Here is a 25,081-nt window from a genome sequence, read left to right on the forward strand (position 1 = left end):
CATTAAGAAGTAGTACCTCTGTTGTTAGTTTGTTCTGTAAGAAAAATGAAAAATGACTGACTTAAAATGGACTGTATATTCTTGTGTCTGTAGAGAAACAGCTGTGCAATACAATAATGAGAGTTTGCAAAAAGTAGCCTCCAACTTTGGATCGCTCACAACTCCAACATGTGTGGGAAAGTGTCACAAAGTCACAGGAGTCACTAAGTGTGTCTCACTAGGTCATCTCCACGCAGGTAACGGGATGTTGCCATTACTCTAACGAACCAACAGGCGGTGCTAGAGTCAAGTACTGGAGACCTGGGCCTGGTGTTTGTCATTACACAGACACAGAACAGGAAAACGGGCAGACTCTGAAATATCAAAGTGTCTGTGATTGTCTCCACTTTGGCTGTGACACAAGAGACAGTTTAACGATGCACAGAGTTGTTTAGCGGAGCTGCTGAAGCCTCTGCAGCGTGACCTCTGTCATGGTGGACTGCAGGGTGCAGACTGTCTGGTCAGAAGGTCTAGCTGCAGATCAAAAGGGTGAAATCAGCATTACTGAACTGTGAGATGATAAAGTGTTTTAAACTGAGACAGAGGAATCGTTGTGCATCTCTGTGAATTACAGCAAAATGTTTGACTCCTCTTCTCCCCACTCTGGTCTTTATGCACTGTGAAGAACTCAATCACACCAGCTGTTTTCTCTGTCAACTAAATAACATCATAATGTGCATAATTGCACGACGCATCATTTTCTGGGGGCCACCTTGAGTGAATGATGAGCTTGTTATTGATAACTAATTCATGCCCAAGAGAGGAGAGAGAACCATTAGGAATCATTCTGAGAGACGTAGGGTGAGATATGTGAAATATTCTAATATGTTTTTATAGAATTAATTCTGTGTTGCAGACAGAAGAGAAGAAGGGAGACAAACAAACATCATAATAAACGTATGGGTGTTGTGATAAAGAAGAGATTTTAATTTTGTATGTACAGTATATACAATGTGGAGTTATTGGACATTCAATAAAGCCAAGTTTCAGTGCAGAACAACCTTCAAGAGATATACTATATCTACTATGATGCAACACCTCTGCATGGGAACGCAGAGGAACTGGAATCTGTGCAGAAAGCGCCGTTCAGATCCGTCTGTGCACGAGAGCGATCACATTTAAAGTCAACACGCAAACTAGAAGTGTATCATTTTCTAACATCACGCGTTCACAGAGCGGTCCCTCCTTCTCGTTCACTGCTATAGCAACAAAGACAACTTAAAGTAGAGAACATCAAAGATAAGCCTGAACAGATGAATCTAATAGAATCTAATAGATTGGGACACAATGCAACGCGTTACATGTTGTGTCCACCGACACACGGATTTTAATTCTTGTCTTTGTTTCTGATTCTAAACCTTTGGAACGTGAGGCTGAAGTTATATTTGTTAATGGATTTTGAGGGAGATTTGAGGCTTCAAAGGAAGTAAATGTTCTTCTTTCATTCGTATATATTGTTTATTCTGATCTAATGTTTTCATCCTCTTCTGGCATTAAAGGATTTTCTCCACAATAATCAGACATTCTGGACTCCATTGAAATGTAGTTTGCATTAAAAGCTCAACTCTGTCTTGGAACGTAATGTAAAAGCATGAGAAACTAAACTATTTGCATGAGGAATGCCGTTGTGTGCGCTGGAACCTTGAAAAATAATCATCGTAGTAAGTGCTTGTTTCCTTTTCTTTGGCTTCGACGGCCAGACAGCAGTTCCCCTCTAAAGAAACAAACAGCTCGTATCGCAGAACACAACGAAGGGGGGAAGAAAAGACACACATGGGCTCCATAAATTAAATCACATCCAGTGGAATCTCAAGTCTCTCTGCTGACAACGAACAGCCTGTGTCTGCGCTGCTACAAAGTCTTCTCATTGGCAAAAACCATCAGCATGTCTACGTCCAGCTCCACACGTGTGACGAGGAGAACGCCCTCACTGGTTCCTTGTAGCCTCCTCTGACCTCTGACCTCTCTCTCTCTCTCTCTCTCCGTCTCTGTCTCTGTCTCTGTCTCTCTCTATTTGTCCGTTGGTCTCAGATGATTTCCAGGACGTCACAGGGCACGAAGCCTCTCTTCTTTCCACTCGCCACTCTGAGAAAGCCGCTGCGTTCGCCCTCACTGCTCACACAGATCTGAGGGAAAGAGAATTATAACTGTGAGAGAAGTTGTTTAAAGATAGTACATGAAGTCCTCCTTAAACACTAACAAATGTCCATTTCTATCTTTGTGTCTCATCTGTTTTTATGTGCGTTAGTTATATGTTTACCGGCAGTGAAGATGCTCTAGTTGTAATCATGCCTGTTGATGATACTGCGGTGATTATGTGGTCATTATTAGGTTTGGGATGTCTCACTAATTAAGTGATCAAACGTCTCAGTCACTGAGCCTCGTGACGGACCAGAACATTTTGTATCTCCATGCTGTGACAGGAAAAGAAAGGCAGCGGGTCACAGGCTCCTCTTGTTTTTTGGTGGTTTCATCTCCACTGGGGGTTTCTTGCTTTAAGTCTCCAATGAGTTCCAACATGCCCTGGAAAGCATTGTGGAAAAAGGATCTAAGTGCGGCCAATATACCCCCCAAAAAGAAATGCTAATCTAATGGCGACTCCTCGGAAGGATCCTCTGTCGAGCGTTCCAGTGAAGGAGCGCGTGTGAGGCCAGAGTCTCTGGAGGTGAGAGGCAGCGTGGGAGCTGCAGCAGGGTAATGAGGTGCCGTCGTGAATTAGACACAGGTGTGATGTGGACCTTTTAATGTTCGAGGTCACTGCTTCTCCAGCCCACGATGAAGAGGACGCTGGCGTGATGAAGCTCGCTAATGTCTGGTCTAACTGAGGCCTTGTTGTTAGTCCTTCTGATTGTCAGGTACTTTCAGAAGTTTCTTGCAAAAATCCCTTCAAAGACATTTTGTGTAATTTCTGCCTTTGGCAGCATCAAGAGAGACACTGTTCACATCCAGGCAGTTATCCAGCGAGCGTTGTTTTAACTATTTGTGAAAAAACCTTTACAAGAACTCATAATTTAAAAGCAAGAAAACATCATTTAAAATATAAGCATTCTACACATGTTGTCTTTATCTTCCTGAACAATTCCACAACAAGTCGTCGCAGATGCAGGCGTTGACATTTTAAGGGAAGCATCCTGTTCAGCCTGACTGTACATGAAGACTTTTCACTTAAAATATCACTCCTCCTCCTCCTCCTCCTCCTCCTCCTCATCTTCATCAGGTGCGTACAGTACCTGTCCCTCCTTCAGGGTGATCTGGCCTTGTTCTTTACAGCCAATGAACGTCCTGCTACACCTGAACACTTGGTCCTCAACCTGCAGCTGATGAGCAAAGGCTGCTGGGAAGAAACCGATCCTGTCCTCAATTACCCCCTGGAAAAAAAAGAAAAAAAAACAGCAAACAGCTGACACATGTTGTTGGAGTTGCACAATACACAAGAGGATTACAGAGAGGGGGTCGGTTACAGTGCATGTATGACGTTTTATTCTGTAACTTATAGCCGATTCATAGACATGAAGAAGATCTACTGTATATGCATGTGTTAAATCAGGTAAAGAGTCACTGCTCAAAGACCAAACAGTTCCAGATGTCTTTGTTTATCTACAGCCTGCAGAGAGCAGCGACCGAGTTCAAATGCGCAATGAGTGTCTTCATGGTCTGGTGGCAGCCGGCTGCCTCTGTGCGGTCACGGTTCGGCCCTTTTGTCTCCCTAATTTGTCCTCCGCACAGTCGTGTCCCGAGGCGGCCTGTTGCCTCGCTCCTATAATTTACGGCTCCACTTCCTGTAATTTATCAATCCATCTTTTCTTTTCTTTTTTACGTGGGGTAATGTGTCGGGTTTCGTACCTACCTTCCACCAGTCGTCGTTGGAGTCATCGGCCAACAAGATTCTGTCTCCAGCTCTGCATCATAGAGCAAAACAAAGGAGAGAATACTCAAAACCACATGTTTATAGTGCCGACAACGAGGGGAGCTCTGCCTGTCCACTGGATCTCTTTAAGATGCCCTCGTATAGTCGAGCAGTAGAGAAGGCGTTTGTGTGTTTTCTTCTGATTGAATACACCTAAATGTTTGCTGTGAGTAATTCTTCTTTGTCCAGGAAACTAATGACTCATTTTACCCCATTGCCGCATGCACTGTAATCACTAGCATCTGTCATAGTTTGGCTAATTTGACCAATAAAAATCAAAAGGGGCCACACAGTCGAGCCAAATGTTGTTTTACGCAATTTCCCTTTTGTCTTCTTCTCGTGGTTCAGCTAAACCTCGACCGTCCTTTGCTCGGTGTGATCAGAGTTTTATTGCAGGTGAGAAACAAGCGCCTGACGTCGTAAAAACCCTCTAAGATGAAAACAAAGTAGACACATGCTGCTTTAAAGAACAACAGGAAGGACTGTGCTTTCAAATCAAGTGAATTATGAGAACGAGAGCCATGAAAGTGAGACGAAGTGATTGGTAAAATGATTTTCTATTTAACAACAAAAAGAAAGAGTGGCTTTCCTAATTCTGTATTCCAGAAGTGCAGAACTCATCATCGTTACAATCACCACACAGCCGAAACTAATCACAAACCGGATCCTCTCACTTAAAATGAAAACCGAAGCTTTTTGATTAAAGATTCCATTCCTGCCATCATTTGTGCTTTACGTGTTGATTACTGTCTGCAGCGGAACCCAGAGTAGAAAAACACTGATGAAAGCTTTCAGAAGAGAAATACATTCAAACAAAACGTGGCGAATTTAGCGTCAGTGGACAAGAGAGTCCAAGAGGAGGAGTCAGTGAATGATAAACTATGCCGGACGATGTGTGTGTGTGTGTGTGTGTGTGTGTGTGTGTGTGTGTGTGTGTGTGTGTGTGTGTGTGTGTGTGTGTGTGTGAGAAGGAGAAAGAGGAAGAGAACAAGTGCACTCTCATATCCTCAAATCCTCGAGGAGAACCAGGAGCGAATGGACGCCTCGGCTCCTGATGAACTCTCTCTCCTTGAGGACTCGTTTTAAAGCGTGCTACAGGCGAGGTCTACTCAAGCACAGGTATGAACGGGACGCTATCTGTAGCCTGAGATAATAACACAGACTCAAGTCCATGCTGCAGGTTAAGTGTGTACTATGTGTACTCTATGATGGCTACCCTCTCCCTCAGCTTTACTTCTTTGGCGCCGTTGCCACGGAGCGTATAAAATAAGGTGTTTCCTTAGTCAAACCTCATACAAACACAGTCGGCATAGCTTCTCTGAACTCACTGAATTTATTGTGTTGATGCTGTAAGAAATTCCAGATGTCTCCGACTCGTTATCACAGCGGCCAAAACTTTAATGTGTTTGTTTCTTTTACCAGAATTCAAAAATAATATTTCCCCGCTTATCCACTGGTACACTGTGTACGCCTCATGGGAGCTATGAATAGACTTTCCAAAGACTCTCAAGATAAATCCAAGAATACATGAGATTGACTGATATTAATAGAGCATTATGACACACACACACACACACACACACACACACACACACACACACACACAGGTACTATTAATGAGGCCACTCCAGAGAAATTAATCTTCGAGGAACATTACCTACAAAGAGGAAGCTAATTAGTTCATGTTCTGAATCTATTCTTTTCATTTTGTACACTGATTACATAAGATAAAACACAGACGCAGTAATTAACAGAAAACAGAGTTTCTTGGCATTAAAAAGCATCGACTAAGAGTCGACAGCTCTTCACCAGCATGAAGGAAACACTGCGTGCACACGTGTACGTCGTGTGTTTGTGATTGTGCATGGCTGTAAACGAGCACGAGGTGCAGCAGGATTGTATTCCACCGTTCTTTTTGTATGCTGCAGAGCATACGAGGCAAGTTCAGAGCAACTGCAAACGACAGGTGCAACCTGCATGAAGTGTGTTCTTGTTAAGGCGACTAAAGGAGTCCATTCATTTAATCTGATAAACCGGTCACATGAGATTCTGGTTCTGTGGTTCTGTGTCATTGATGCCGAGTGCTAAACTAACCTCATGTCCAGGTCATGGCTGTCTTGGGGAGTGAAGCTGAACAAGGCCACGTAGGTGTTGAGTTTAAGGACGTCCTTCTGCAGTTGGCTCTGCTCCAACTAGACGAGACACAAACGACATGAACGCACATCTGGTTTTAAAGAAGTCTCTTGGGAAAAGGGAAACATTGCTGACAATTTAAACAAAGCTCATAGTCACACGTACAAAAAAAACAACAACATATTCTCTATTGTCAATTTTCTCGTATCTCAAAATAGTCTTTTTGGCATTCACATAGGCGGGAGAAGCCCTTGTTTACAGAACACACTGCTGGACCGGGGAGCAGCTTAAGTTCTTCTGCAATCTGTTCCTCTTAATCCGCCGTCAACACGAGTGGGAGAACCAGGATCAGGTTGTCAACGCTCAGGAAGTTAAAACAGGACCGGGGTGTGGGTGGAGAGGAAGTTGTCAGAGAGGTGTTAGCACAATTAGCAGGGAGATGAGCCGCCATTCTGGGGCTCTTCACACCTGCTCACAAAGCCGGTGGGCGTCGTCTTATTTCATCACTAATACCTCTGAATCCTGCCTGCCGTGTCCCTGGAACGATCACTTGTCCCTGCACAATGCCTGCATGGACATTTTGCCAAAAGATGTGAGAAAGACTTTTTAAGACACACTAATGTCTGTGTGTGTGGCACGGTGTCGTTAATGAAGAGAAGTGTTTGTGGTCCTCTGCGGCTCTCCGAGCATCCTCCGTGTGGACGGCCAATGTTCCTGATGGATGAGTTGAGTTAAAAGCAGCCGCGAGGCAGACTGCCTCTGTGGCCTCTGGGTGAAAACAACAACATCGAGCAGCGGCGATCCATCGGGCGCTAACTAAGAGCTGCTCACTGCCTCGAGAGGCTCCTGGTGCTGTGGGAGCCTGGAACACTGAGCGAGAGGTCGGGCAGGTCGAGATCACTGTGTGACTGAGCTATCGGAAAAGAAGGCAGTATTTAAAGAGAGGTGAAGGAAAAACAAGAAAAGGGAAACGGAAGAGCAGTGTTCATTCCTTTAAATCTACAGTAACACTGTGCTGTACTGCTTTCATTTGGACTCATGTTTCTGGCCAACTGGTGATTGCAAGTCCAATAGTCAGAGAATATCTTGCTGTATGAACACTAACGCTGCACGCAGTCATTTGATCCACTGTTTTATAAAAATATTGATCAGAGAAGCGATAATTTCGTTTTGCTGTTTTGGAAGTTACACATTTGACATTTCCTGCAACAACAACAGACGTTGGTTTGTTAAGCAGAAGCTGCCTCATATGAACAGACAAACAAAACGAAACAACAAAATCAAACTTCCCAAACAGAGACTCCAACCAGAAAGAAAGCACAGCATGAGCCAGACTGTTTTACCGTCAATTGATCTCCGGTTGTTTAACACGAAACCTGAAAAGCGTGAACAGATGGGGATCCTGTGTGTGTGTGACTGCATGTGTTCCATTTGTGCGTGCGAGCCTCTCGTCTCAAATCGGAGGCTCCTTCTTTGGCGAAGCTGTTTCCGAGCGTTTCTCTCTGCTCATTACCCTGCAGAGCCTCCATCTGTCCGTCCGCCGGCCTGAGCTAATGGACCCGTCGGCTGACAGACAAACAGCCTGTTGCCAGCTGTGCTCGGTCCAGCCTGATAACGCAGCACAATGCACTTCAGGTCTCTTCCCCGAAATGGACAGCTGGCCCGCTAGATTGTACTGCAGAAGATAGGTGTGTGCATGTGTGTGTGAGTGTGTTTTTTGCCTTGTATGGTTATTTGTTCATTTTTGTGTTTGTCCCAAGTATCTGTGGTCTTTTTCCATTGTTGACAATGGAGATAAACATGTTCAACTATAAATGTGTACACAATAGATGGCTGCACAAAGAAAATGGGTTCAAACAGCATTCAGACGATAAACCGCTTCATGGAAGATAGAAAGTTAAGGAGCAGTTTTGAAATCTGCCCATGAAATATTCATGGTTACTCTGCAGGATATTCAGAGGTTTACCACCTGTTTCCTCTCACGTGCATTGTGCACCATCAGCACTGCATCTTCACTGTGCAGAATCCCAACAGAAGCACAGAGCTGCAGATCCAAACCAGAAGGTCTTCTCTCTTTAGTAGTGCGGGCCAGTGGTCCTGTCAAATCGGGTCTGATTTGTTGCAGCAGGAAGAGAAGTTTTCCCTCAGAGTCCTGGGAAATTCAGCAGTGACGATGGAGGCCAAGGGCAAAGTGCAGCGTGCTTCATGGACACAGAGCGGAGCGGCTGGGTATCGGTTCTCAGAGAGACCGCAAAGAGTTCAGCCGCTGGTCAGCGGACGACGTCTGCTCTCAGAGGGTTCCAGAGAAACCAAAAATACACGTTACCGTAAAACTCTGAGCAGCACGACGACAGTCAGTGTGAAACGGGAACGCCCAGAGCTGCTGACAGTGCACTTTAAGCCATTCCTCTAAAATAATATTCGGTACGTTCAGCTTTCTTTTTCTTATTCTTCCAGTTCCAAACCCTTTTTTATTTACACATGTTGTCTGTATGTCAGAAGAACAGTGCTGCTCAGGCACCTATAACGTACCCACTCACACACATGTGACAGATTTAGATATTTATTATGAAACACAATTAGATAGATTCATTTCTTACCAGCAAATCGTCAGGTTTTCTCTCTGGCTGGAGGTAATAATCTGTCCCGTTCTCAATAACTGTGAAAACTGAAAGATAAAAGAAATCAACAACCATTTGAATAAACATGATAAATGTGTCTAAAGCTTGCAGCCTCTAAAAGCTGTTAGATTATATGTTGGACACAGATAAACATAGTGGTTCTTCGCTACTTTAAGAACTTTGCCAGAAAAGTGGCAAAAATTATAATGTTTTTGCATGAATAATTACTACCAAATCAAAAAGGCAAATTTCACAGCAATTAACTGGTGAGACGACTCGTCTGCAGCTGGAAACACCAGCCTGGTAAATCAGAGTCACCAACCCTGTCACACTGCTGCAGTATGTTATATCATGTATATCCATGCAGTATACTATAATGTGTTATTATTACTACTATCACATTGCACCTTATACTGTCTCTTATACTTCATACTGTACTATATCATATCTACCATGTTAATATACTGTTTTACCACATCATATACTACAGTTCTATTTGCTACATTAATACAGACAACACAAAGTATCGTTACATAATCACAGTGCATATTATTCTGCTAACGTACTTGACTTACACCGTGTCACTTTAACGTGTAACTTGTCAATCTAACTTGTCACTACATCGCAAGTTTGTCTTTAGTTGCTCTCGTTCATTCTTGTATCGTTTTGTATCGTTTCTACTTATATCAGTTGTATATTTTTACATTTTATTCTACTTTTGTGCTGCTGTCACACCAAGATTCCCCTTCTGGGGATCAATAATGGCTCCAAGCACTCTCAAGAAACAGGAGCAGTGTCGTGTCCGACACGTGGCCCAGGCTAAGGTCACATTCATTTCTTTAGTTGTTGCACTAGCTGCTATTCTCTGAAGGGAACTGTTCAGCAGCATTGTATCCACGCTCCACATAGCATGTTTCAGATGCTAGGGCGTTCCTTGGTGCGCTCCACCATGCTGCTTGTACGTAGTTCTGCCTTCACTGCTCAGCGAATGCTCCAGGTTGTAAAAGGTCAGTGCCTTGTCCGTCACTACAGAGACTATTGTAAAGATGAAACCACTCAGCCACTAAATCAAGAGCTACACACAATGCAGATTAAAGACAGAGAGGTCCAAATGTTTCTACAGGGTGTTCTACAGCAGGGTCAGAGTGAGCGAGCAAATAGAGCCACTGCACTTCTGTGGAAAACGAATCTTTGATGGTTCAGAAGAGGGAAAATTCAATGTTGCAACTTTTTCTCAGACTCTCTTGTGGCGAGAGCAATGGCAGTGTATGTGTGTGTGTGTGTGTGTGTGTGTGTGTGTGTGTGTGTGTGTGTGTGTGTCCTGTGTCACTACATGGCTGTAGTCCAGATGCACACAGTGTACCGCAGAAGATACTCACCATCGTCGCTGTGTTTTCTCGACAGCTCCTGCCTACTGCTGTGAGCCACCACTTCCTCTGGAACCTTATCCAAGTCGCTGGTCTGCAGAGAAGATTTGAGTGCAGATGGAAGAGATCAAACAGATCAGATAGATAGAGAGGTATGAAGACAGAGATTCCGTTCAGTAATTCGGTTTAAAATAGCTAGAAAATGCATATTCTCTTTCACAGTCTAAACAGCTGTTTTGGAGAAAACTGCAGTGTAGCAAACATGCTGTTTTGAAGTCCGCATTTGGAAACTATTATCATAACCCCTGATGAGATCACATTGTCTCCGTGAGCCTCCACCGACACACGTGTCCATTCACTAACAGCTGTGCGGGACAGGACGGCCCAAACCCAACAGCGTTCACGTGTCCTCGTACCCAGACTGCATACACAGTTTAGATTACATTCAAAGTGATACGCTATGAAAAACAGATTTCCTTGTGTGTCACACAGGGACAGACAGGAGGCTGGAGAGTGTAGCCGTACAGCACTATCGGTCCGGTCCATCTTCAGAGTTGTAACATGAGTGTTTTCCCCGACGTCTCCCTTCATTACTGCCTGAACCAGACTGCCTTTATTGGTAGTGTTTACAGCCCTGCAGTGGCAGTATCTATTTAGACCATCAGCTACAGTATGTCTGTTGCAGTTGGACAAAACATAACAAGTATAATGTATAAAGCTGTATGTGCATTATAGCTTGGTGAAAGAAAATATTGAGATAGGAAACAGGATAAATGAAACGGAACGTTTTTTCGTGACCGGTATTTTGTGCTGACAGGGTGAAAACGAACCCTAAGCGAATATGATGAATTGTCCGTTTCTTACCGAGTTCCTGTGCGGGGACTCAGAGCCACTGGCCCGCTTGGCCTTCTGTGCCAGCGACGTCCCGAACCTCAAGGCCTCATACACAGGGTCCACCTTGTTGCCACAGGCTTCAGAACAGAATGACGACAAACAAATGTTAAGCTTTTAAGTTAGCCGCGTGGTGCTTTACAAAACTATACGAAAACCAGCTCAAGTGTTTCTAGTAGAGTGTTTCTGCTCACCGATGGGCATGACTTCTTTGATGCAGCCATACTGTTCCTGGATCAGTAATGGAGAGCTGTAGTAACGTCGAAAGCCCTTCGGCTGAAAGGCAGAGAGGGGAAAAAAGAGAGCTAAGTGACGGACGGATCGACATGCAGCCCGACGCTGAACGACCGCACACGACTCTGTGAAGTCTGACGCTTCTGAGCACAGCTGACAGAGATGAGGTTCTGCCACACTGGATGTCGGACATCACTGTAAAAACATATGAAGGACTAGTTTTAAATCGTGCACGGCCATCATGAATAATAACTGATTTGTTACACACAGAGTTGAACGTGTTGGACGTCAGGCGCTCCACTGACATGTACCTGAAACAAATGGTATTAAAGTCTTAATTTATCTTTGTTCATCGTGTCCTGCCTCCATCTCTGAAGGCCCTAACACATTTATCATTTATATATCCATCATCAACCTGAATCCTATCCAGTCAATACTTCCCCATCTGTTTTGAATCCTTAAGTAAAGAAGAAAGACGAGAGACTGAAAGACGCCTCAATCGCTGGGTGATTAATCATTTATATATCTTCAGCTTTCAGAGATTGTCCTGGATAATTATTTGTGCATTTCAGTTCTTTACCGGACGTGAGGATCAGCTCTGGAGACCTACGTCTCATAGGACTGCCTGTTTATCTCTTTATCTACATTCAATGTAAAAGACACCGCTCACTGTCAGTGACTTCACTCGGTTCACCGATGCTGTGACGCCAACGATCGCAGGTTTTGGGGAAATCTGGGGAAGAGTCACGGTGGCTTTTCTACTGTGTCTTTAATTCACAATATGCTGTTTTCTGTTCATTAAAAAGTCACTGGAAGAAGAGAACCGTGCATGAATTATTTATTCATGCACAGATGTTTCAGGCAGCGCAGAATAATGTTACAACCATACGTATGAAAGTTGTACAAAAACACTGTTATCAGTTTGCATTTTAGGGAACAGAGATCTGCCTGAATCTGTGCATGCTGAGCTGTCTTCTTCTTGAGATGTTTCCATTCCACATCTTGGAAACACGAAGGAATCTGGAGGAAGCTGTGGCTGCAAACTGGAAAATGGAAAAAGTGCTACTGGAATGAATGAATCTAAACCATAACTGTGTGTCAGGAGGAACTAAAGCAACTTACTTTACTGAATGGTCAGCTTAGTGACCTACATCCTATATCTGCAAGATGAAAACACGACCATAAAAACAGAACCAGGACATTCTGATGTAGCATTTCAAAATTAAAGCCCTTCAAAATCTCATGCATGAGCAAACTTCAAATCACATTCATGAGACAATTTGTCTAAATTCAGATTAGATTTTAGAGGAAATGGTGCATAGTTACAAAATCATTTCACCTCAGGTTGATAGCAGACCACCTCAAGGTGTCACTCAGAGAGAACCAGGACATGCTGATGTAGCATTTCAAAATTAAAGCCCAAAATTAAAGATGGGATTTTAGAGGAAACGGTGCATAGTCTTTGAAAATCATAAAACATTAGCATCATTAGCTGATTCTTGCCAAAGCTAAAGGTGAAGTAATGCTATGTAAGCAAATAGCTGAAGCACAAAGGCCTGACTGTGACTACCACCATGTGTGAACTATGTGTGTTATGAATTCACTGTCACTGTTTCAGTAAGTACAGAAACCTAGTGAGCAAACGGTGAAACACTGGTTTCATGCTTTATAAAGATTCGGAGCATGAGCTAACTTGATTTCTATGCTAAAGAGTTCTCAAGCCAAGAGAAACAAGCATGGCCGCTGAAGTCTCCAAGTTTAGAGTAAGTTGAATTTAGAGCTGCACTCCACTGGGGGAACGTCTCTTTTTATCTGTTGACCTCTCAGCCTCATTTTCCACTCCTAAGAGCCGATCATATCTTCAAGCCTCATCCCTCCGTCATCTAGCGGAGGGAGGTCACAGGACCTGCCTGTACAGTTAGTACTACTTCCATATCATGTCCATATGACATGCATGCACTTTATTCTTGCTGATTATCACAAACTCAGCTTTTTTTTCCTCCAATTTCCTCAACTAATTCCAGCCACATTGTCTCAGTAGAGGTGCAGCCAAACACTGCGGGGAGCAAGGTAAGAAAAGGTATGAAATCCCTCATAGCATGGCCTGACTGTTACAGTCTGCCTCTCCTCAGAGTGGGATCTGTGCGGATGACTAAAGAGTCCCAGTCCAGCCCTGACTGCCAGTTTGCTGGACTGACATCAAAGTTAAAAAAACAACGTTCTTGGAGCTGGCCTTCGCTGGTGTAACTGAATCCTCCCCAGTAAACACGCTCAGCGCTTCCCAGCAGACCGAGTCCAGAACCAAATGGTCTCATGATGCTGCAGGTTCACATGTGAGACGACGATGATCGTGAATCACACGATTTCCATTATCATCACCCAAAAATGAGGAGAGGCCCCCGAGAAAGTCTGTTGCCGGGAGGGAAGATGATTTACGACGATGACGGCGAGGCTCGATCTCTCGGTCGATGATGTTTACGTGAGGCGGTTATTACAGATCATGAGGTAATGAGTTCTTTACGTCAACATTTAAAATCAGTTGATCACCGATCAATACCGCCAGCTTTCCCATTTCTGTGATACTGAACGGTTTTCACAGTCGCCTCTGCTGGTGATTTAAAAGCTGAAATTGAATAATTAATGATGCGATAATTGTTCCAAATATTATTTTACGCCCCCTCGTTTCACATACAACCCGTGCTCGACTGGCATATTAAAAAGCAGACACGGAGGCTGGGACTGTGAAATGCCAAACACATCATAACACTCTGACATGTGACATCTTTCAATAGAGGTAATGAAGTCGCTTCGGGGAGATTGCATTGATTCTGTTTCAACGGTTACTGCTGACAGCAGCACGACAGGACTCACCAGAGGGGAGGAGGAGGTCAGCGATTTTTGTAAATAGTGAGTTGCATTGCTATTATCTAACACTTAGACGGACAGAGTGATGATATAACGATTATGAGGACGATGACGAGGATGGATGCTGGTGACAGATGTACCGGCGCACTCGCACATAAAGTGTGATTTCTGAATAAGCACATTCTAGTGGGAAACGGTCAGAAAGCCAATTTTAATATGTCTGTTTTGGTTTCTATCATACCGACATAGTAATGAAATGCTCCCAAACTGTTGACAGCAAAGAGAAACATGCTCTGTCTATATCCTGTCTTTGTGTGTGTGTGTTATTCGGTGTCGTGCTTCTTACCAGTTTGCCCATGCAGCGCTGCTGTCCCACTCCATTCTCACATTTGTGATGGAGGCTCATCTTGCAGGCTTTGCAGCGGAGGCCATGCTTTGCCGTGTTTCCCGCCAGGAACACCACATGCTTGGCCGTCGTGCCTGATACACACACAGAAAAAGAGGCAACAGGGATTCAAATAGTGTCCCGAAGCGAACCACGTGTTGTCTTTACGCGCTTATTCGTAGCCTAGGGTCTATGCACTGAGGCAAGCCTGTGAAGACAACATATGGAACATTTTAACAGGGAAAAAATGTAGCGAACGCGACGCATGATGTGCGTTTCTGCAAAACCATTTCAAACAAACAGAGTGTAAGTGAGCCGGTGAGATCAACACCATGAGAACCCATTTCAAACTGCTGCCTGCGTGAGGCTCACCCTCACTTATTAACACGTGACTCACAGTTTCTGGAATAAATGAAGATTAATCTGACTTATCTGTGAGCCGAAGTTACGCAACACTGCAGCGGGAGACATTCAGCATGCTTGCGCGCATTAATGCACAGAGGTGTGTGTGTGAATGAGCAACAGATATGGAATATGGACAGAGAGGTAGATGAGGGGACAAGAATGAGGAAGATAGGTTCGTGGAGATTGTGAAGAGAATAAAAGCTCACATGGCAACCACAACACATTGCATCAATGCAATCTTTAATGGGGATCACTGGGCTGGGGCTCTGTCATTGTGTGTGTTTGTGAGACAGAACGAAATACAACAAAAGGGTGAAGGATGAATGAGCAGGTAGAGCATGAGGTAAGTGTGTAAAACAGCCATGATTGGGTAGTAAACAGGGAGAGTACTTTCCCTTCTTTTCACTGGTCATCTTACATTTAATTGCATTTAAGCAATTTGTCAACGCTCGGAGGGAGTGATGTGGCCAGAATTTAAAGCATAAACAATATTCTGCATTGAAATAACATTACGTTTGGCTGACTTTGACTTACACATAACAGGACAATATGTGAATCTGCATCAGTCAGCCATTCCGCATCAACGAGAGACGACAGTGTTAACGAGTCCCAGTGCTGTTATTAGTTGTAGTCTGGCAGAAATGCACCTCCGGCTCTTCATCGATCAGTCAGTGAGCATGAGCCCCGGCCTGGCCTACTCTCTGCATGCATGCAAAGGATTCATCGATCTTCATCGGTACGCGTTGAGAGCGCAGAGAGGATAATCAGAGAGTCATCATCACTGAAAGATTAGGAACGTCGTTCGCTGTTGTACAGTTTTGCACAGTGTTTTTGTGCGTTGGGGCAAGCACACACTGTCAGCATGTTGAGTTTAGTGAGCAGAGATAACACTGTAGCTATGGAACCAAGCAGAACACCTGATCCCCGAACAAGACAGCAAACACAAGACGCTGTGTGCTTAAGGTACAAAGCCCTTCGTGTAGTTTACTTAGCCAACAGCGGGGGGAAAAGTCTCTGCTCGCCCTTTCATGTGCTGCAATGTGAACTGGTGTCACGGCTATCTGGAGCTGGGCAGCAGTGACAGGAACGCAGTAATGGGTGGAAAACTGGATCTGTACCCCCCCCCCCCCCCCCCCCATTTTAAGCTCTTGTGTTGCTTGGCCGAGCCTGACTGCCACAGAGCTGGCGGACTCAGAGAACCTGAGACAAAAACCGAGAGAAACGTGATCCTCTCATCAGTCAGCCCCAGATCGACAGAAAAACAGTCAGCAGGAACAGAGGCAGCGATATTTAGTTCACTCTAAATCAGGTCGACTGATGATGTTCAATGAACGCTTCATTCTAAGTCATCTTTAAGACGCCCTGACTCAAGTTCTTGTCTGTGTCTCTGAATGCAGAGAAGCGAATGAAGCCGTCGACGAGGAGCTCCTTTGAGCTCCTTTGAGCTTACTCCCTCCAACATGGAGGAACAGCTAAGAAGGGAACTAACCGCTGTGTTTCCACAGGCCGATACAAGAAACTGACATTGTCGACTTCCTTCAGCGATAATGACGTTAGTGCACGTGTGTGTGTGTGTGTGTGTGTGTGTGTGTGTGTGTGTGTGTGTGTGTGTGTGTGTGTGTGTGTGTGTGTGTGCGTTTTCCTGCAGGCTTGGAGAGGAGGCCAGGGCGTTACAGCTGTGAGGCTCTCTGTGGCATGTGCTCTTTCTTGGCTACTCTACTTTTAAACAGTAAAGGACGAGACTCCTGCCAGAGTTCTCATACCTCCTGCCTCAAAAAATGTTCCCACACAGTCTTTCTCAATCGTTCTCCCTACAGTATCTCTCTCACGCTGCACACTCGCTTTCCAACAGACACACATTGATCCATTAAGCCACTGTTCTTACTTCACGCCCCCTGATTTTTCCTGCAAATAACCTTCATCATGACAAAAACTCCTCCACCTCCTGCTCTTATTAAGCTCCTCCAAAACACTGACCTGAGCAGCAGTCTTTGGTTCATTTGCATACTTTAATTAGTTCCTCCCACGACCATTTTTAACCACATAATATCCCATTTAAACATCTAGAGAATTAGAGAACTATGAGGCCGGAGTAGAGCCGCTGCTTCTTTGCGTGGAACGGAGCCAGTTGAGGCGGTTCGGGCATCTGGTGAGGATGCCACCTGGGCGCCTCCCTAGGGAGGTGTTCCAGGCACGACCGGCTGGGAGGAGACCCCGAGGGAGGCCCAGGACCAGGTGGAGGGACTATATCTCCAAACTGGCCTGGGAGCGCCTCGGGATCCCCCAGTCAGAGCTGGCTGATGTGGCTCGGGAAAGGGAAGTTTGGGGTCCACCTGCTGGAGCTGTTGCCCCCGCGACCCGATCCCGGATAAGCGGACGAAGATGAAGGATGAAGAGGCCTAAGAATGCTGAGCACAGAGGTGGAGTTGTGTGTTCAGAGGTACGGATGTAACACAGGCTACAAGTCTACAATCACGCTAGCATCTCTGTGAGACGATCGTCAGAACTACACGCTAACATTTGTTGTTGTTTCCATCTGAACCACGTCACTTTCTTTTATCTTTTTTTATGAACGGGCTCTTTTCGGCTGACACTTTCCGACGCAGTTTGACATTCTTTACCTCAGTTTAATAATGCACTGCTGAGAGCCAAATCATCAAGACGCGGCAGACAATGTCGGCCGTCGGTTGTAACGCTGAAATGAATCAATGGGGTCACAATCGTCACAACGCGTGGCTGACACCCGCTAGCACACACACACACACACACACACACACACACACACACACACACACACACACACACCTATTTCACAGTAAAGTGTGTGTCTGACATGTTTGTGCATCGTGTGTTTTCAATGCAGCGACAAGTAGTAAAGCCTCGGTTAGCATCGCAGTCATATCTGTCTACTACCCCACCTTGACCTCTCACCCCCCCCCCCCCCCCCCCCCCCCCCCCCCCCCCCCACACAGTTTATTTCTCTCTAGGGTCCACCAAACCTGTCGTGTGCATGTCGGGGATTTCATGGCACAGATTAGTGCGTGTTATAGAGGGAGATTAGGTTCTCAACTTGTCTCATTAATTAATCCAGGAATTTGGATGCCTTGATTTGAGGCATTTAAGGGATCGTGTAACTCCATCACGGCCTGATCCCTAAATGTTGAAGCAGGATATCAGTGATTACTGACAGCGACACTAGTTTGCATTTCTGTATTCTCCATCTGCATACATCCCTCATACAGTATGTAGTCACACTGTACAAAGTATAGTACAAGCTCCCTAAAAGGAGTGCAAATTCGATGTTTTCAAGCCTTCCCTAATAATGATGTTTTACCCTCTGTCAGCCACAGGTAACTCTCCCATTCACTCATGTAGACATTTATTTAATAAGCCATTCGCTGCAGAGACCTGGAATCGATATCTCATCATCGGCCTGTACTCTATCAAGAGCACTTTTTATGTTCCAGTGAAACAAATTCACCGCGGGCCTCACAATAAGGACACTCGCTTTTATGGACACAAGCCGAACACCGCATGTGGAACTTAGCCCGCGTAATGAAGTGAAACGCTGCAGCGGCGAGAGAAACCTTGGAATAAATAGAGGAAGATGTGGAGAGACGGACACACTGAAGACACCTTTTCAGTTAAGATGCAATAGTACTCTCAGCTTCTTCCACACGGGTGTTTGAAATCACTCTGGCCGATCAGACGGCTACTCGGGTTGAAGTTGGGTGGAGCTGTGCTTAACTTCATGACCTAATAACAGCGATGACGACGTAGCGCCCCAACAGGTAAACTAACAGGAGGCCGAGGGAAGTGTGTGAAAGAAAAGTGAGCCGGTCTCCCATAAACAAGAGCTTTTAAAACAAAGACCAACGCCTACAGAACAACCGGTAATATATGTATCGCTCCATCAAATATTCATAATCTAGTTCTGCTTCATCTAGTAAACCTGATGAATGAGTCAGTGAGCACTTTAATATAATTCAGCCGTTTTGGTTATGGATGACACAGTTCATTTGTACAATAGAGGATCCTCGTATATACGGAACACGGTGGGTGTTTAATGCTTCCTTTTGCAATGTTAGCATATTGGTATTAATCTGCGCATTAGAAAAACCTTTTGACTCAAATAGTGACATTAATTATGAGATTACCCCTTGAGGAAAAATGAGTGTATATTTAATTGAATCCAATTAAAGAACACCACACCAGATTCTATACTATATTATTTATCTTTTCAACTCTCTCTCTCTCTCTCTCTCTCTCTCTCCCTTTCTCGCTTTCTCTCTCTCTTGCTCTCTCTCTGTCTTGCTCTCTCTCTGTCTCTCTGTCTCTCTGTCTCTCTCTCTCTCTCTCTCTCTCTCTCTCTCTCTCTCTCTCTCTCTCTCTCTCTCTCTCCTGTGTGCTGCCCTTTGACTCTGAGACACAGAGTCAGACTGTGACAGCACCATCGAAGCTCATTACACAGACACACACACACACACACACACACACACACACAGACACACACACAGAGAACAACCACCTCCACTCCCCGTCTCTCTGCTGTGTTCTCATTACAGCAGGACAAATGAAGAAGAGGGCAGCATCTTTCTTCACGAGTGGACCGGAGGGCTCAGCACCTATCACAGAGCCAGGGAGGCCTGACATCATACTTCCACTGTTAACAGGCCACCAGAGGCCCATGCAAGGCTTCGGCCAGTGGATGCGTGTCACTGGCCACACCAGCAACGAAACAATGGTCATAAATATGTAGAAATATGTTTTATGGTGGGATGAACTTCACCACGCCTCTGAACTGCATTCATCTCTGTTTCTTGTAGTCATTGGGTGTGGCGGGGAGGTCAAATGTGGTGGAACGCCTCATTCGATCAACAAAGGTGAGAAGCACAGATACCCGGGGAACAAGTGTGCTTCTCTGTAAACTTGTAAGTGGACGGGGTTTACCAACCAACATCAAAAACAGCATTAACTGATTTCTTTTGGCCACAAAAATCAGCCATATAAGCACAACACTGCATTGATTGTTGAGCAGATGGTACGGGCAGCCCTCGTCATTGTGGTGCTGCAGAGGCCCTGAGATATAAAGACTAAGTGGTCCCTCGGTAATGATGGTTAACACGGAGGGGAGCAGCCAGAGAAACCGGAACATCTGGCGAGGGGAGACCAGGAAGAGGAGCTGGCACTGGTGTTGGCTATCTGACACCCCGGCGGACAGATGGAGGGACCTGGCTCGACTGAGACCCTTTGGTCCCGTCAGTCGGGTCAGGTTCAGTGTCAGGAGCCTAAACGTCGGAGAGCGTTCAGATACGTACTGATAACATCCATCAGGTTCTCTGACGAAGGCCTCATTATGAAAAGGTAATTCTCAGTGCTGTGATTGCAAACGTTCGGCACCGTAAACCGTACCTACGATCATGTGGTTGCAGACGTCACAGAACGTGGGCTTCTTGAAGATGTGCTCCATGAAGCAGTGTCCCGCCGAGTCTACCTGCAGCGGGTTGCGTGACTGGGAGCGCGACGTGGGCGGAGGTGCGGAGGGGATGGCCGGAGGCACCGGAGGGATGGGGAGGTTGGCGGTGTGCGGCGGGGCCATCCCGATGTTGCAGAGATGGCCCGTGCTGCTGCTCACATCCGACAGAAGCTCCGTCTTGTTGTCGCCGCTCGTTCGGAAGAAGTTGTCCGCGCTCTTGCTGCGGATGCTCTTGGTCTTGAAGGATAAGGAGCGCTTGAGTCTCTGCAGCTGGAAAAGAGATTTAAAAAGAAGTTGAAGTGAAATGGGGCAAAGGGAGAGAGACAGACAGACAATGAAAAGGAGGGATGACAGAGGACATAGAAGGAGTCAGTGGCGTAAATCAATTCCTTCTGGCAAATATCTCAGTGTCCGACGGCCGATAAAAGACCATTAAGAGGGGCAACTTATCACGGCGCAGTGAAAAACCTTCCAGATTCCCTACCTGGAAGGTAATGTGATTTCCTGGTCAGAGCGATGCGTCGCATCAACACTATTTCTCACACGCTGTGCTGCCATTTCTGGCTGCAGCCTCTATCAATCTCCTCAGGCTCCTCTTTTACAGTAATGCTATTCATAACACTCCACGCTGACAGCCCCTCATTTAACCTCTCAGTGTGTACTTCCTCCTCCGTGAAACCAACTTAATCCTGCACTCAAACGTGCAATAAAGAATCTGTAAGCTGCCGCATTTGAGTGATTTTTATGGTTGTGGTTTCTGGCTGGTGTGTGGCTGCAGGTCTCTGATTGAAGAAATAGATTATGTTTCATTTGACTGATGGGGAAGGAAGGACTCCTAAGGATCATATCATATCTTAGCACACAGTCCGTCCTCCTCTAAGCTTGTTCCAGAGCATCAGTCATGTACGCACAGACACAGTTTATATACGATAACTTAGAACAGATGTTGAGATACTAACATGGAATCCCAGACTTAAAGTATACAATACAATTAAGGGGAAAAAACAAGCTGATGATGTTGTCCAGCTCATCATTGAAGCTTTGGTATGGCGGCGAGGATCAATCAATTGTACGGGTCACTCTGGAAAAAATCAATATGGACCCTTTCTCTCCCATTTCCACCCACACACAGGAACACACAGCAGACAGCACACATCATTCTACTGCAGCCTCTTGTTCCTCACTCGCATGGCTTTCACACACCCTGAAAAGTGAAGTAGGTGGTGACACATGACAATGACGTTAACACAGTTAGGTCTTCATAAGTACATTATATACATAAGCAATTTTTGTCTGCACATTCGGCATGTGTCGCACTTATTTAAAAAAGGCTGTAATGGTCAATGATGGTTTAATATATCTAAACTTTAAAAAACAACAGCTATATTAAATAGACAAAGTGAAGCAATGTGTGCATGCATTGAGGAGCTCATGCTGTGTTTGATGGCACCATATCTGTGGGAGCAGAGAGGGTTAATGGGGGCTACGCATTAAGATGATATATTAATCATTGTTAATGAATAAAGTTCATGACGCAGTCTCTAAACAAAGACAGTGTCCTCAGGAGACATGAGTGACGGTGGATGGAACCTGACGTGGATGTCACTACAGTGGTCTACCTCACAGAGCAGCAGAACTCTTGTTATCTTTATGTACATGCAGCTCTATGCTGTTACGTTACAATGGACTCAAATCAGCAGTGCGCTACAGTTTACACAAGAGTGGAGGCTCACCTTGCGCTTGTGATGTTCAGGCCTCACAGTATTCTTAAAGGAGGAATAAAAACACAAAGAAAGCTTCACTTGATGGTGGAACATGTGCTCAGCCTAGCGTGGAGCTAGGTCTACCTGTGCTGTCTGTAAGGACCATTAAAGGCTTCTATCGTCACCTCCGTGTTGGGACGTGTTCTGCTACCAAAGTGAGATGCTGGGAGGGAGCGTGGTTGTTGAAAGACTCTTGAAATACACAGTGACCAGATGTGCCAAAGCAAGAGCTCACATGCACGAGCTTTAAAAGACTCAATACAGAGAGGAGGGCATCTCTATGATCTCCATGAAAGATTCCACTTTGTCTCTGAAGTATGTGTCTCATCTGTCCTTTTTGTATGCGCTGGTCCAACATTCTGTAGTAGTCTGGGTAACATGTGACCGACATAGATGGCAAAACGCCGGAGGCCGCGGCTGTGGATCTCTGTCCGCACAGCCTCCTTTCCACTCAGCCACAAGTTGAAATTACAAAACCATATTGCACTTATTTATTAATATGCACATAACAGTTACACTATATTTCTTCTTTTACCACTACAGCACACATGTGAACATGTTTTTAGGTTCTCAAGAGCTTTAAAAAGCCGTTCATTGATCCAGCAACAAGGAATTTAAATACCATAAATCTCTATTAGTCATGAAAACACACACTATTTATACTGAAGAGTGTGTGTGGGGCTCGATTGAGAGTGTAACCTGATTTATCTAAAGGTTTTCATGATCGTGATGTTGTTCTAACGGTATTCTTTCACACTGAGGTCTGTTGTACTCATAATGAGTCTGCAGTGACACTTTAAACGGGTTTATTTGTACAGCTGGTGGTTTTGTCCCTAAAGGTATATTCAGCTTAGGCTCGTGCAGCTGTGTTAACAGGACGATCGGTCTGAGTCACTGACAGAAAAGAAGACATAGTTCACACGCGTGTCTCTCTCTCTGTTGAGTCGATGTCAGATAAGAGTTTGTTTGCGCAGCTCTATTAATAAGAGTTGTTGGACCGATGAACGGTTCGGAGCCCTCAGTCTATCTGACGGGTAATAAAGAACAACAGGGTCGTCCTACCTTGGTTTCCTGCTGGCTGGCGTTCGCCGACGGGGATTTGGGTGTCTCATTGTGGTCCTGGTCCTCCTCTTTGCCCCCACTTTCGTCCTGGATCATGTTGGCCGGTGGGATCATCCTCTCTTTTTGCGATCTTTAAAACTGTTGCTCTGTAGAGTTTTTGTTTCCCCCCCCCAAAAAAAAAAAAATCTCTTTACATATTGTCCGTTCCTCTGTAGTCACCGTGACCTGCGCATCAGAAGACGGGAAGTCATTCAGACCCGCGGCGGCTGTCGCGAAGGGACAGATCCGAGTTCCATCCGCCGCCACGAGAAGATGAGGAGGCTGGAAGAAGAGCTGACCAAATCAAAAGTTGAACGTCAGTCCGGTCCAGCTTTAAAGTGCCCTGTCCTCCTGAATGAGGCTGTCGCGTTTATCGGGTGGTCGTGCGTAATGCTGCCAAGACACTTCCACGCGTCCACGCTGCGCTCCACACACACGCGCGCGCGCGCGTAGCCAATACTCTCCGATGGGAGGAGAGCTGAAAGCGAGCAAGGGAGGGAAGGAGGGAAGGAGGGAAGGAGGAGAGATGTGACACAACGGCTCCGTCCTGCCAACATTCAGATGGAAGAAACGCTCAGTGTAAAACAGCCATATGGTGAAACGGATACAAAGTAAAACGACGACAACAAACCAAAAGACCAATACAATGGTTTTGTTTTTGTGCTATGCTAGGCTAACCCTGTCTATCTAGAGAGAAGAGACCCACAAGACCCGTTAAAGGAAATATAAAGTGAGAAAGTACACAAACTATATATTATAATAACAATATTTTGACATTTGGGAAAATATACTTTCTTGTCAACGGTAAGAAGTAAATGATTGTTAATCAATAAATGTACTGGAAGGTGTGGCTATGTGTTCTTTTTCTCAAGAGTCAGCCAATGACACTGTCATATATATATATATATATATATATATATATATATATATATATATATATATATATATATATATATATTATTTATTAACACATCAATTAGCCATTCTTTAGGACACAAACACTGTCATGACAGTTGAAATACGAGGCGTCTCACCGGCCTCAGATTGGATGTGAAGCCCGCTGTAGAGACTCAGCTCAGCGTCTGCTAGAAGTCAGAAGGGATTCACCTCCCCCCCCCCCCCCCCCCCCCCCCCCCAACACCTCAGCTGCACCCCCTGACTCCAGACTCACAGCTTGTATAATCTAAAGAACTATCATTTCTGTTAATTTGACACTCCTCGGCCGCTTGTGATTAACGAGCTCACTACAATTTAGAAAGAAGCATCACCTGAACGACAAGTATTCAGAGGCCGATGATGCATTCAGTGTTATATGGAGCCATAAATCAGAGGAGGAGAGGCGGACTGACTGAAGCGCAGAGATGTATGGGCGATGGCGTGTTTATAGCCACAGTAAATCAGTGAAGTCATTTTAAGCTACAGGTTGTTTACCCTGCTTAGTTCAGACGGCTTGGCTGAGGTTTTATTAACCCACAGTGAGCTGTCATGTTTACACCTGTTAAAATTCAGTCTAAATGATTCTTAGTTGGGTCTGCCTTTGACTTTTTAATTTGTTTAACATGTTTGAGTTTTCTGAGGCTGGTGTGGAGATGAAACTTTGAGAGACCACAAACGAGCTGAGGTTGTAGGCATCCACCACCTGGAGCGTTGCACAAGAAAATCCCCCGATGCAGTCAGAGAGCCAGACTACCAGAACATGAGTCAATGTTGCATTTGTGCATGTATGTCCACGGGGTGTGTGCATGTGGTTCCTGTGAATCATGTCAGCAGAAATGCATGAACAGTTGTGCCAGGAAGCCAGAAGAGAGAGAGAGAGCGAGAGAGACAGAGAGAGAGAGAGAGAGAGAGAGAGAGAGAGAGAGAGAGAGAGAGGTGTGAAAAGAGGGGATGACAG

The 25,081-nt window shown here is 45.1% G+C and overlaps 1 protein-coding gene across 2 annotated transcripts; it reads right to left on the bottom strand.

Annotated features, from left to right (window-relative positions):
• Positions 1-951: 951 nt before the first annotated feature.
• stac (SH3 and cysteine rich domain) lies at positions 952-23,983 on the bottom strand. 2 transcript variants are annotated; one of them, XM_068726470.1, is made up of 12 exons: positions 23,149-23,983; positions 22,057-22,089; positions 20,260-20,593; positions 14,404-14,537; positions 11,153-11,234; positions 10,932-11,038; positions 10,080-10,161; positions 8,680-8,747; positions 6,041-6,138; positions 3,887-3,938; positions 3,270-3,407; positions 952-2,165 (listed from the first exon to the last, which is right to left on the bottom strand). In XM_068726470.1, exons 1-12 carry the CDS (start codon positions 23,260-23,262, stop codon positions 2,067-2,069), a joined length of 1,341 nt encoding a protein of 446 aa, XP_068582571.1. In that variant the 5' UTR covers positions 23,263-23,983; the 3' UTR covers positions 952-2,066. The 2 variants fall into 2 exon arrangements, with proteins under 2 accessions (XP_068582571.1, XP_068582572.1); XM_068726471.1 differs by lacking the exon at positions 22,057-22,089 and having other exon boundaries at positions 23,149-23,982.
• Positions 23,984-25,081: the final 1,098 nt, after the last annotated feature.

This window comes from Cebidichthys violaceus, unplaced genomic scaffold (genome assembly GCF_023349555.1).
Source record: "Cebidichthys violaceus isolate CVI_PGR_0920_01 unplaced genomic scaffold, fCebVio1.0.p SCAF_39, whole genome shotgun sequence".
Lineage (NCBI taxonomy): Eukaryota > Metazoa > Chordata > Actinopteri > Perciformes > Stichaeidae > Cebidichthys > Cebidichthys violaceus.